The sequence below is a fragment of the Patagioenas fasciata genome, chromosome 7 (assembly GCF_037038585.1).
Source record: "Patagioenas fasciata isolate bPatFas1 chromosome 7, bPatFas1.hap1, whole genome shotgun sequence".
NCBI lineage: Eukaryota > Metazoa > Chordata > Aves > Columbiformes > Columbidae > Patagioenas > Patagioenas fasciata.
The window spans coordinates 31,221,947-31,236,386 of record NC_092526.1 but is presented as its reverse complement, the minus strand read 5'-3'; the positions used below and the strand labels follow the sequence as shown (position 1 = coordinate 31,236,386).

At 41.8% G+C, this 14,440-nt stretch overlaps 1 protein-coding gene across 46 annotated transcripts in view; it reads right to left on the bottom strand.

Annotated features, from left to right (window-relative positions):
- Positions 1-14,440, bottom strand: part of MAP2 (microtubule associated protein 2) — a 225,915-nt gene that overhangs the window by 41,036 nt on the left and 170,439 nt on the right. For 37 of the 46 annotated variants that reach the window (XM_071811218.1, XM_071811220.1, XM_071811216.1 and 34 more), the window contains 2 exons: positions 10,635-10,748; positions 7,747-7,824 (listed from right to left, as the gene is read on the bottom strand). In XM_071811218.1, the coding sequence (XP_071667319.1) occupies positions 7,747-7,824; positions 10,635-10,748 (192 nt within the window). The remainder of the gene's footprint in view (positions 1-7,746; positions 7,825-10,634; positions 10,749-14,440) is intronic. The other 9 variants (XM_071811237.1, XM_065841618.2, XM_065841622.2 and 6 more) reach the window with 2 other exon arrangements.

The following is a 14,440-nucleotide window of genomic DNA, read 5'->3' as shown; positions in this document are numbered from 1 at the left end:
ATGTAACCCCCACTGAGAAAATAATACTTACTGATGTGCCCAGACCATAGAAAAAGGGAGTATAGAAACACAGTAACAGTAAACTTTTTTTTTCCTCCTTGTTAGCCTTCAGCTGACACCATGTTAACTGGGTGTATCCACAAAACAACCGGCGATCAAACATGACCCAATACTGCCTGAAGTCACCTGTGTATACTGGAGTAAAATTTGCCTACTTTGCCTACTGGAGAATTGAAGATTTTCTACTGCTATCCTTGGTATAGACATGGGTTTTTTCCCCCCATTGTGTTAACAACTGACTTACCTCCAGCAACAATCTTTAGCCTTGCATACTGTTCTTGGCACCGATTCTCTGACACAAAGAACAAATTAACTTATGCTTCTTTCAACTAGCTGCTCCTTTTGCTTCTGTTCTAAGCCAGGCCAGTAGACCAAGAACCCTGATTTAAGCAGGGACCATGGTTTCACTGACTCCAAAGTTGCATTCATGGCTCACGCTGCAGCTTCACTTCGAGATGGAGAGACTCTGAAGGGGTGTCACTGCCATGTGACGAAAAAAAAACCCCTACGTTTCCCTCCCCAGAAAGCAGTAATCCCAGGCACACATATAATGGAATGGATGGCAGGTGAGTAGAGGGGAAGAGGAACAAAATGGGACCATGTTTAGTTCACCTTCGTCATGGCCTAACAAGACCTCTGCGCTCTTCACTGTGGCACTGGGATGTGTACTAGAGCCAGTCCACTCTGAGCTGAACAAAGGGTGTTCATAGTACTCCTCGTCTGAATTGTAGGGCTCATCATCAGGCACAGACACTGAAATGGAGGGGGCCAGGTGTTTACGCCACTCCCTGCTGGCAGTGGGCCCACAGCCCGGGCAGTGCTGGAGCGGTCCCACCTTATCCTCCGCCCCTTCATCTACAAATAGACACACACAGACAAAAACTGCAGGACAGACAGACAAAGAAAAGACAAGACAGGATGGACACATGCAACAACAACAGCCACTGCCTCATACTGCAGAGTAGATGAAATCAGCCAGGCTACAGGTTAATGCAGGATGGAGGAATAAGGCAGCTGTGCATTTTAACACGTGGGCCACATACGCGGTGTTTCCTACAGTGCTTATGAACATTGGAAACCAACTGTCACAATAAGTGCATTTCAAAACTATACTCTCATTATTTAGAGGAATACATATTGTATACAAACCACATCTCACAACTGATGCTTCAAGGTATTACATCGCTGACAGACTGTATTTGAAAAGTATCCCAACACAGTTGTAACCTCCACAGTCATCAGGTGAAATACTTGAAAGTGTAAATTTAAAAAAGGCCTTCAGTTAAAAACCAAACCACTTTGGCCAATCAATGGTGGATTTCTTTCTTATTGTATCTGTTTCAAAATTCCCCACTTCCTTCTTTTCCCTGTAAATAAGTAACATTTAGACAACCAAAAAAACCCTTCCCCAAATACCTTTTTTCCTGACAAAGGCCACCAAAAGCTGCCCACAGCAATCTCTCGCGGTCCTATATTTTATGCTGTTGTGTCATGTTTCCGTGGGTGAACTAGCTCCCACCTCAGTGTTTGTCAATGCTTTGGAATGACAGCTTTATTCACCTGCCACTGTAGCATTGCAGATAATCACATAATCATCTCAGAACTACACCAGCTACTGACAGCTACAGCGAGGGGGAGCTTGGGTTTGGTTTTGCAAGACAAAGAAAAAGAATACAGCCCAATAGAAATTATTGTTCTACCATCCAGTCCACGCAAACCTAAAGGGGAGACTTGAGAACTTGTGTCAGTTAAGGTGCCCTCTCACCGTGAATAAAGTTATGAAAAACTAAACAGCTAGAGAAAATATGTTTAAGCCCATTTTCTGTGTATGACAACCAGCAGTTTGATTAACACTATATTCACAGGGTGCCTTCAGCAGCTGCGGCTATCCTGTTGCATTTCCTACTAGTGTCAAGAACAAGCCCATGCCCGATGTTCCTGGCCTTTCTCCAGGCAATTGCAACTTAAAGCGTTTCCCTAGAGCCTCCAAAACTTTCCCCTCAGATCCAAAACACTCAGTCAGAATGCAAGGTTTTAACACAGGCAGCCCAACAGAGATTAACCAGATCTCTGTGTGTGACCTGGAAACAAGATGCATCACGAATGCAGCTGTAACTACCATTATCCAAGTCTTGGAAAGCTATTTTCATCTAAACCAATTTCATCTATAGGTTCTCTAAGGTTCTTTCCTGGCAAATAACAATAAGTTTTAAGTTTCTTTCTATAGCACACCATGACAACATCTATGACTTTATAAAAAGCTCCCTGTGCTTTCTGCAGCAACATGGCAGCAAGTGTCACATAATGTAATGACATGTATTTCTTCCACCTGGCTAAAGAAGTATCAACCCATTCAGCCTCAATCAGCCACAAAAAGGAAGAAAAAAATATTCATCCATGGCAATATTAGTAGCTCCAGTATGTATCATTGTGCTGCAAAAGGAAGATGATCCGTGTTTCAGACTGCCCTGAGGCTGGTCAGGACTGAGGGCAGGCTGTGTGCACCTATGCACATACACAATGGCACCCATGGAGCTTCAAGAGAACTGTTCTCACAATTTATTTCAGCACACAAAGAGTGCCTGAACCACTGATAGTTTAGTTGCTTTGCTTTTGTAGTGGAATCCAAACTGCAGATTCAGGGGTTTATGCATGCTTAAAAGAGGTAGGTGTGGAAAGATAAGCTGGCAACCCACCTCTGCCAAGCAGGAAGATATGCCAAGCACTGCAACAGGCAATGCCAAACACAGAGCTGAGCCTGAGCTCCCACCTTTCCCTAGTACTTAAGAGCCAGCAGCAATGCTGCAGGGAAGCATCGTGAAACACTTGCAATGCAGAACCTGTGCATTTCTTCTCCACAGAAGCTTCTACAATATTCAGTGTCAGATTTGAGGGGGCTCACAGTTTGCAAAAGACTAGTTACAGGGAGTGAGGACACATCTCAGGGTGCGAGAGACCAAGAATCAACTCCCTCCTAAACCTGAGAAGATTCAAAACTAAAACTCTAGCTTCTTTGCAGGGTGCCCTCACACTAGTCTGTGTATTACTGTGGACAAGAGTGGAAAAGGTTGACACAGGCACCATCTCTTCCGCTGGAACCGGGACACTGTGGAGAAAAGAAGGCTGATACACTTGGAAGCAGAACACAGAGCAGGAGGATGTGCAGAAGTGGAGGCTCTCCTTCCAGTTATGGGTCATATTTATCCAGGGGCCCTTCGGAGGTAAAATGCATCAATAAGGGTGAAGGTGAAACCCCAGGACTTCTCTATACTGATGCAAAAGAGACTGCAAAATCCTCCTTTATAGGCTCTGAATGGATTGTAGGCAATACAGGCCCTGCCTCTGCTCCTTAAAACTACAGGAACTGACAACAGTAAAAATGCTTTATATACATATTATTGTGATAGTCCAAATTCATTAGGTGTGCAAAGTCTAGTATTGTTAGGGGCTGTTATGTCTGTGGCTATTACAGATTTACATTGTTTATTTATCAGTTTTAATCAAGATATTTTGAAAATTACTGCAGATAATTTCATTTACAAGATAATGATATCTTTAAAGGATTTGCTTTTATCTCGGCAACAAGAAAAAAATCCTTTCTTTGTTATTTTAGTCCTTCCTAATAGTTCTGTTTCATCTCAAAGCATGGGAAAAATTCTCAATGTATTCTAAAGTCCAAGACTAAAATCACTTCTCACAAAGGCTAATTCAGTTTTAGCTTTCAGGTATCTTTTGAAAATGCCTTTCAAGAAGTAATTTTCACTGTAAATAGATCTATTTTCATATGATTCTTGGTTCCTTTCAGTTTGCAAAATATTCTCATTTGATATTTAAAGCCTAATCTGAAATGCCTATTTCAAAATGGAAGACAACCCATCAAAGGCATCCTTCTATCTTGTAACATTTAGAAACATTTTTACATTAAAACATTGTTGACCATTGTCAAAAGGCACAGAGCACAAAAGAAATGCCACGTTGGCAAGAGAATATCGCATCAGCCCTGCATGACCAGATACAATTGATAAAAGGATTAGACAGTGCTAGGGAAAATTTTCGGAGCAAAATTATGTTACTGTAGTTGAAATAAATGAAATCATTTCAATAAGTCAGTCATCTTACCTTCTGCAGCAGTATAAAGGGACAGGCTCATTTGAATGTTTTTCTGCAGTCCAGTGAAGGAAACCTACATCCACTGACTCCTTTCTCTCATGAAATACACTTGACCCACAAACCTCTCTGTCTTTTCTACCTTTTTTTTTTTTTTAATTTGTGTTTGCTGCATGGCTGGCCACATCCACCTTTGTCATGTCCACAACAGTGATTTCCTTCCTACCATGACTGAAGGAAGTCTCTTTTGGATTCACAGCAATGCAACACACTCTGACAAGCGCATTAGGAAGATGTTCTAAGAGAAGGAGTAAAAGGGAGGCCTGAGGAAGATATGCACAACAAGCATTCGCCTTTTTTTGCTCAACTACTGTAGAATTGGGTTAAATTAATAAATTGTATTCTACTGAGCAGACAGACAGACAATGTAAACGTGCATGAGGATGGACAGCCAGATGGTACAGGGAACTGAAAGGTTAAACAAGTACAGTAAAATTGGGTCAAACCCTACTGAGGCAAACTCTTCTGAATGGGAGCTTTAGCTGAATAAAAATCACAGGTCTGGCCCAATCAAGTCCACAAAAGCTCAACTTACCCACAGAAAACAAGGACCACAACTTCTAACACAGAGCAGAACACAAGACTTTTACTACCATTAACTACACTGAATTGACAACACCGATATTTTGGGGAAAAGAACCACAATAAACATCTGGTGAAATTGTTTTCAAGAAGTTCCTTCTGTTCATCAACCAGCTCTACTGTGAGTTCCAGTTTCAGAGCTGGACATAAACAAGAAACTTCCAGCAGAGTGCATTAATGACTCAGCACGTCATTTCTCTCCATACTTCCCTCACAAACCTACACTTTTAGAATTTATACAGGCCATCTGCTTGGAAAAATGAAGAGCTGAATTGAAATCTTGTCATGGAAAAGTCTCTTTTCAGTAACATTAAAGGAAATGATTTTAATATTTTTGAAAACTGTGGCATTTTGTAAATCATCAAAATGTCTCCCAAATACTGACCTTTCAGTCCTTCCAACCACCCCTGCAGGGAAGGCAAGTGCTATTATATTAACTGAATTCTACATGTACGGAAAGAGGAAAAACAACGATGTTAAGTGACTTGCTGAGTCATACGCACAGCTGGGAACAGCACAGTCCGGTAGGTCTGAATAACCTCAAGTTGTATAGTCTTTTGCCACCTTCTTATGTTAATACAACTAGCAAAGTGGTTGCCATTTGCTTAGGGGGCAATCTACAACCTTCTGTCAATTAATCAATATGAGTAATATATAAAATCCTAAAATACCTTTAAATCATGCTGCTGATAGAAACAGTACACAAAGCTAATCCTCAGCTAAGGATGTTTAACCTAAGAACACTGACATTGGCCTGCAGCAGAAAAACAAGCCCTTCATTGTGATACAAAAAACCAAACAGCGTATGCTGAACTAGGCAAGTGAACTATATATTACAAAATAGTGGTAAACCCCTGGTAATAATTCTAAAAACCTCTGCTAATACCCTACTAGCTGCCTTTTCAGTTAGTAGTTTTGATTGCCACTACCTCTAGGTGAAGACTCTAGGAACTCATGTACTATTTTTATTTTAAACAATGTGCAGATTTTTTTTTTAAAATCAGCAATCAATTAATAAAAAAAAATGTATATTGGCTACTAACCACATCTAGTAGGTATTTCCAGTACAGTGGACTGACAAATGTTGTTGTTAATACAGCCCGTAATTGCAAGTCCTGGTTTTGTTAAAAACAAGACCAGTTCTCTTTCAGCAAATTTTCCTTTCAGCTAAGTTCTTCTAAGTACCTTCTGCGTAACTGCATGTTTTTTTAGACACTGCGCTCTGAAGCTGATAAGATGACCAATGGAATGCAGAAGAAGTCCAATGTTTAGATTTATTGCTATAACAACTAAGGATTCTGATAACTGGACATACTTGCAAGGAAGAGCAGACAGAACAGGACACTAAAACTGACCAACTGAGTATTCCATGCCGTCCACATCATACACCCTATAAAAGTGGGAGACCATGAGGGTCTCGCTCTCCTCAACCACCACCAGCATCTGAAGAGTACCCTGCCCATCGTCTTTGCGATCCGAGGTCTGGACCCAGACCCTGCATCCCTGAATCCAGTTCCGGTTTACTGTGCCTGCCCTGCAGCCACGGGAGCAATGCAAGCTCCATCCACCACAGGAGGGGAAACCCTGTGCTACCCCAGGATATTCAAGACAGATTTTGTATATTTTGTGTTATTTTCCCTATTTATTAGTAGCATTAGTAAAGCATTTCAAACCTTTTGTTCTAACTTGTAAGTCTAAGTCTCTCTCCCTATCCTTATCAATTTTTCCTTCGCGGAGAGAGTGGGGCATTAACAGAGAGCATCTGCCACAGTTTATTGTCGACTTCAATAAACTTTAACAGATTTATTGGCAGTCCATACAGGGAAAGATAAGAGAAACCGTGACATTGCATTTTCTTAAAAATTACCACAGGATGGAACACGCCTAATCGCAGTGCCTGATAAACTAAGAGCTGGATTATGTTAGCACATGAAATAGGAACAATCCACTTGCAAAATCAACAGAGGCCTTGTGTTAAAATACCAACAAAGTTTGTTCAGTAGATGATAAGAAATTATTTCCATTTATTTAACAAAAAGAAAAAAAAATGCTAAAAGAAAATCTAAGAAAGAAATAAATGGACACATAAAAACACTATTGGTATGGCAAAGTTCAACTGGTAGTCCCCTAGAGATTCTGAACCCAAATCCTTCCCTCATATCCACGTGGTACGGCTCAGTTTTAACATACTGCCGTCTCCCTTTACTGAGGGCCTTGATGAAGCAATTGTCTTCTGTTGGACAAAGCACTGATGAACATGCTTACCATCGTGACAACTTCACTGGGGTTTAGGCCCCTGCTTAAAAGGAAACCAACACTTAAGCTCTTTGCTGCAGAGGATTTTAGCAGAAGGAAAATGTAGTGAAACTGAACATTCATTGTGCAGAACAGAGTAGAAATCTGCTTTGTGACTCCTGCACCCTGTGTACAGAACCCCCAATACACATAGGCATTGAAGCATGAATTACAGGTTGAAGAACAAACAAATGATCCAACTCTGAATCTCCTTGCTTTCATGCATTTAAGATTGCAAAAACAAAGCTAATGGTTATTAAAAAAAAAAAAAAAAAAAGCAGCCAAACAAATCCAAAGAAAACAAAGATGACCCCTACTGAATCAAAGTTTTGGTGACCACACTGGGACAGCAGACATCTTGGCTCATATTGTGTATAACAGACAAAAAGTGAGCATCACCATGTTTTTTTTATTTAATATGGATGTACTTAACATATCCTGTCAGTTACCTCTGTGCATATGTGTCTACCTCATCCACGCACTGCAGTTGGTTTGCAGATGGGGAGTTATTGCTGGGGAATGCCTTATCTTTTCACATGAAGCTGCAGAAAGTATCTCCATTTTCTGATTTCCCCCATCCTTTAGATTCATATCTCATCCCTCTGCTGACAGCTGTGCACTCCAAGTCCAGGAGACCCTTACCTTCCTCCAGAGCTCCAGTCTGCTCGGAAGCTGGCGATGGAGGTGGGGAAGGAGGCAGGTTGGCGGACTCTTCGACTGCTAGAAATCAAACAGTGAAAATGAGATACAGCAATTAATCCTGGCAAGACTGACACTTGGTACAAGCTGCAGGCAGCTTCTTCTGCCCAGCTGAGAGAATTATTCAATGGGGACTTGTGCCTAGTGGATTTCCAGATAGACCCTTTCAGAATACATGGACTTTAAAAGTTACAATAAAAGAACATACTTTTTTTCAGATGGTATGAATTATTTTCAAAAATCTGGTCATAGAATACAATACAAAAATCAAGTACAAAGTTATCTTTTAAATCAGTATTGCCACTCAGAAAACCTTCAGGCATCCAAGGCAACAACAATAAAGCATCTGAGCATGAGAGACTTTATAAATTAACGTGGATTATCAGAAACTGGCATCCAATCTCTTTAATTCACCTTGAGTACACAAATAAAAAACATTCTGCATGCTTTTTTATTCTTCAGCTGGGTTCAACATTAATCGGAGAATACATGCAAACATTGCTTGTCTAAATTCAAAAGACATCAGCATAGGTAACTTATGTCAGCCATGACATATTAGCGACTCAGCTGAGCAAGGTACAGTGAAATCTTAGATGCATTTAGATTAGGCTTTAGATTCATTGATATTCACAAGACTAGATGCTGAAACCAGATGATGTTTCTTCAATTATTTCAATTCAAGCATGACGAAATCCTAAACAAACTGCTTCTCAAAGGAACTCAGCATAACCTCTGCATCTGATTTCATACCAAACATCTTAAGATTTTTTTTCTTTAAAAACAGTTCCACTATTGGGACATCTGTTTTAACATTTAGGCAGCTCTCAACAGGCAGATCTCAATTTCTGATTCAGGGCTTCTTCCCAAACACAGAAAGGCCAGCTTGAAAGCCCCAGCAGAATTTGCCAGGTCTCCTCCCATTGATTTCTGTATGGTTTTGAAGAGCCCCTTATGTGACTTGTCCTTAAGATGTGTTGTCCAGGGACAGAGTAATTATATTTTCATCACAATGCAATTCTATCTGCGCTTACTTAATACTCACTGACCACAGGAACTGCACCAACAGTTACTCACTGAAGACATACTTCCCACAATATTTTTTTAAATGTCTTATCTAACTAATTTTGCCTTACCCAGGCTCTGGTGAAGCAATCTGTGCTTAAATATGTATGAAGCGTTTTGCAGAATTGGGATGTTTCACATAAAATTGAGTCTCTATAATGAAGAGAATTACCAAGCAACACATGTCCTTGCTGCAGTTCAAAATAAGTTCAATGAAGCAAAAGACCTTGGAAATCAAATTTCCAACAAATATTCTAAAGTACTGTTGTGGTTTCAGCTGGGATAGAGTTAATTTTCTTTCTAGTAGTTGGTATAGTGCTATGTTTTGGATTTAGTATGAGAATAACATGGATAACACACTGTCGTAGTTGTTGAGAAGCAGTCAAGGACTTTTCAGCTCCTCATACTGGCCTGACAACAAGAAGATGGGGAGTGCACAAGAGCCTGGGAAGGGACACAGCGGGACAGCTGACCCCAGCTGACCAAAGGGATATTCCACACCATATGAGATCATGCTCAGTATTAAAAGCTGAGGGAAGAAGAAAGAAAGGCGGGCACATCTGGAGCGATGGTATTTGCCTTCCCAAGTAATGGTTACATGTGATGGGGCCTGGCTGTCCTAGCAATGGTTGAACACCTGCCTGCCCACGGAATGCAGTGCGTGAATTCCTTGTTTTGCTTTACTTGTGTGTGTGGCTTTTGCTTCACTTATTAAACTGTCTTTATCTCAACTCATGAGTTTTCTCACTTCTAGTCTTCCGATTTTCTCCCTCACCCCACTGCATGGTCCTTAGATGCTGGCTGGGGTTAAACCATTGACTTTAATTCATCCCTAAGCAGGGTCCAGCCACTGTACCAAACAAAGCAGAGTGCCTGTGGGGAAAAAAACTGCAAGGCATGATTTTGATTTGACCATAACATATGTGCGCTGAGCAGAACTTATACTGGGACAGGTTTGCAAGACTTGTCCTGCCTCAGGACAGAGTATGGCCTTTTTCTGGCCCTTGGTGTACATGTTCAAGCTACTGTGGAAGTTTCCTGGCAGGAATGAAGCACTGTAGGTAAAAATGGCTGTACACTTACCTTTAAATATATATATACATACACACTTGTAATTCAGAGAGACATTTCACAAAGGAGCCAGAAGGAGGACAGGGCACAGCACAAACCAGTGGCTGTGGTACCATTCCCAGTCTGGACCACTGGCATTTGCTTCCACCTGATGTAACTCCCTCTCCCACAATCTCCCCTCGCCCTGGCTGTCTGCTAAACCCTCTCCACCCTCAATTGGTGTGCCCTGTTCCTCTCTGCTCCCTGTTGAGATGCTTCTCCTTTACCTTTCTGAGTAGCCACCACCCAACCAGCAAAATCTCACTTTCTTTTTATATGCCTCTCCTCTAATCTTTGCCTCTTCAGACATTAATCTTTCCCTCTCACATTGTACATGGCTGAACACAAAGGGGCTCTGAGCGCTGCTGGGTCCCACCAAACACGATGGCAAAACTATTGTCACCTATTAAATTCACAGCTTTGTCACCGAGGTGTCAGAAACCAGGTGGAGAACTGCTGTTAGAGCAGTGAATGAGACAGTCACGGGGCCATGAAGAACTGGGGCAATGAGCATAACACTATTATTCCAGCATTTATCCAGCTGTGTTGCACTTCATCCATGACCACAACTTATGTGAATACACAGCTGCACCTGGGTTTTATACATACATATAACATTTGCAGACACAAGGATACTTTGAACATTCTTCTTGTTTTACCTAAAGGTAGTGGTCCAGGCTGATCTTTGTGCTGGGCTTCTTTTTCCTGTTCGCCTTTGAGGACTGCTACAGCTTCAGCTGTTACTACTTGTACTATCCTCGCAGACACTTCTTCTGTGGCAACACCAAAGTTAGAGAAAAACGAAGAAAAGTATGCTGAGAACAGTGGTTTAAAATTATAAAGATTAGCTTAAACAATAAAAAATAGAGGCTGACTTAATCCATTTTTAAAAGGTCATCTGTTTTCTTGAAATATAAGCAAATCATAAAAAATAAAGTAGAAGGTTCAAATATTCCAAAGATCTCAGTGGAAAATGCTGAGTATTTATAAAAATCAGGACTCCAGCCTTCACAGTAAGATTTACAAAGCATCATTATTAAATGTTCTCTCTGTTAGCGACAATGTGCAACAACTGCAAAATTTTAAGATTATCATTTATTAAATGTCTAGAAACATTGTGCAGGTAACACTTTGCAAACAGGGGTAGAATAGCCTGCTGAGTAATGGAATTTCCTGACATTTTAGTATATGGAGTTAGCTGCATTTTTACATGCACTTTGGATGATATTTCCTCCTCACCAGCACACAGTCAGTATGCATTAAAGGCACTTCGCAGACAGACATCTATGTTGATGAGAGACTTGCAAAAGAAGGGTCAAATAACGTTTGTGTGATTAAAATGTGTGCTCTGTCCTCCCCACTCCTTTTAAGACTGTAACATACAGCTTTATTTATATGGTAGGTCTCAATATCATGCAGAGGGTCTGCAGAGGATGATGTTTGGTGGGGTGGGCTCTCAGGTCCTGGTCATGGACAAAAGCTGGGCTCACGGCTGCTCGCTCTTGCCGTGCTTGGCACAGGGAAGGGGAACTGGTGTGGAGCTGGCTGAGGCATCACATGCTTGACGGACCTAGGAGCCACAGGACCCGCTTTGCTCTTCCCCATCGCCCTCAACATGTGGCACATCTGGTAGGGGCTGAGGAACCAGGTGCTCTGGTGAGTGGAGAATGGTGGTGGGACCACTCACAGAGCAAATGCTTCCAAACTGAGAAAGTTTATCTCATCTTGGCTCCAGACACACTCAAAAGCACAGTGAAATGCCACCAGGCACACAACTGCATGTAGAAGTAACCAGAAAGGTTTCCTGCCCTAAGGGCAGTTCGGGCATCTCTGATCTAGCAAATCAAGGACTTAAGGGTTGGTCCAGCAAAACCATCTACAAAAGAATTCAGAGAAAAAGGGTTTCATTTTTTTAATCTGTGTATTATCCCCCTCTCCCTTACTCATTAATCAATGTATTCCTCCATCTCATAGCCAAACTTGGTGGAAATAAACCCTTTTCCTCTCCAGCTATTTCTGAGCACTGGCTAAGAGTTGTTTCAAATGCAGGTGCTGGGACCCAACACCAAGCTGAGCCCTGGGAAAGGCAGCGAGCTGTACAGCTATGGGTCCACACCTGAAAACAGAGCAAGAATTTCAGTGCTGCTCCCCACCTTGCCCAGAGAGAGAGTTTTGTAATGGCAGGAGACACAGAGCCCCATTAATCACCATCCCCGGGGCAGAAACAAAAACTCTCTGCTCACCCATTACTGTGTACTTCCAGCAAGGACCGGCTGGGAAGGGGAAGTATATTTAAATCAATGCCCTATATGTAACTTCACAGCAACCACCCTAACAGGGGGCACTGTCCATTAGATAAATAATGATGATTTCTTCTCATAGTCAGTACTCTTACAGAATTAATCTGTACTTTTAATTGAAAGTTATTGCTCTTTGTTTGTCCTTCAGAGAAGCTGGCTTTTTTCTCCCAGAAAGCACAGATGTGAGTTACTTGACTTTCACAGTCATGTTTGTCTAAAAAAAAAGTGCTACGTTAATCTCTCTTTTGCACAAACTATGTAATAAGATATTAAAAAAAAACAACCCACCCACTGGCAAAGAACATTCATAATTGTTGGTATTTATATCTTACAATTCGCTTCCCCCCTGACTGGTCGCCAGGAGGGCAGTGACTGCCACAGTTTTTTTTGACTGCAGCCAATAGCAAGAGCAGATGGATGAATACGTCAGAACAACTACCAAGTGATGAAAAAAATAAGCTGATTTAAAAAACTGTTGGCCGGAGAATAATAAACTCACCAGGGATAAATTCAGACTAGAAATCTGAAGACGCTGCTTTCCTGCTGTCAGGGGTGTGAAGTTCTGGCAGTCTTCCACATAGCAGGAAAAAAAACTCGTTTTGAGATAGAGCTTGATATGTTTACAAAAGGGACTGCATATGATATGTTAATAGATGCCTGTATTAGCAGCATGCTGCATATGACAGCTCTATTTCTCTATACATGCCCCTAGTATGAGACGAAACTTCACTTTGTTGTTAAGTAGATCAGTTCAAGCACCATAACCCCATAAATCAAGTCATGCATGTGGCTAGTCCTATGGACCAAGAAACCAGGTTATTGATTTAAAGCTCAGACTTCCCAGCTGCCTTTCAGGTGCCTGCACCTCATTTTGGGGCTTTTCGAATTTCTCCTGCTTCCATGCCTGCTGGGTGCTGGGGGTGCTTCTCGGCACCTCCTGCTTCCTTCCTCTTGTGAGGAATACGGAGCAGATACCTCACAGACCCTCCATCACCATCACATGGTGCTGCTGTTGCAAAGCGGTGGACTGGACACAAACAGTCCCTTGGAATCACTACAGATCCTGACAATTCCCTGTGTTGTAAGGCACATGCAGACTGCAAAGCACAAGTGATATGAGAAATCTGGGAGAATGAACCCACGGCTTGGCCCACCCTCCTCTTGCGACACGTGGTGCCCTCTCCCACACCATGTCACACCGCTGGTTTGCTGCAGCGCCCTGCACAGGTGGACACACGGCTAGGAAACAAGCTGCTCTTCCATAAAGCATCCTTTGATACTTAGTATATCCCTGTTCAGGTTCTGTTCTTTCAGAACAGGAAGGTGTATCACCCTGACAGCTTTGGTGAGCATGCAGAATGGCACAGAGCTTGGCAGAGGACCACAGCTCCAGAAGACCCCACGCCAATCGCCATCGCCACCACCACTTTATGCCTGAAGGATGCGACACGTGACCCTTCTGTCAAAATTTCCATGAATCTTCTAATCACAACACTACTGACAAAAGTAACATCATCAAGTCTGTATTGTTAGCTCAGAAGAACAAATCAGGACTGAATTAGAAAGACTGTTAGGAAAAACAATCTTTTAAGCTTACTTTCACATGCAAATTTAAGAAAAGGCTCAGATTAATTTTTCAGATACAGAATATGCAAATGTATAGCAGATTTACTAACCTAGAGCATATCCAAAGGAAACCCACTCATTCACCTGATCTCCATCACCCAAGCTACTCCAAACCTCCCCCCAGCAAGGTAACACAAATCCCTATTAAAATGGTCTCCTTTGTTACAGAATTTATACCGGTTCACATCCAGCCTAGTTCTGGGGTACAAATGATTCTCTCCAAGGCTGGAAGACAGTTCCTGCCCTCTCAGTTCTCTTCCTGATTTAATTTGCTCAGGATAAGGATTATGTTCCACAGGGAGAAATGGCTGGGGGTGAAAGGCTGCCTCCTGAAAAATGGAAATTTCAATTTCAGGCTATGCAAAATAAGTAAATAATACAAATAGCCTCTGGGTTTCAGGGGGTGGTGTTTGCTTGGGATTTTTTTAATCAAGAAAGGCTCACTTCTGAAACACTCTTTTGATGGATATTTTGGGTGACACAGGAGGCACAGGCAGTTCGCCAGAAGAGCAATGCTTTTGCTATACATGACTGCTGCA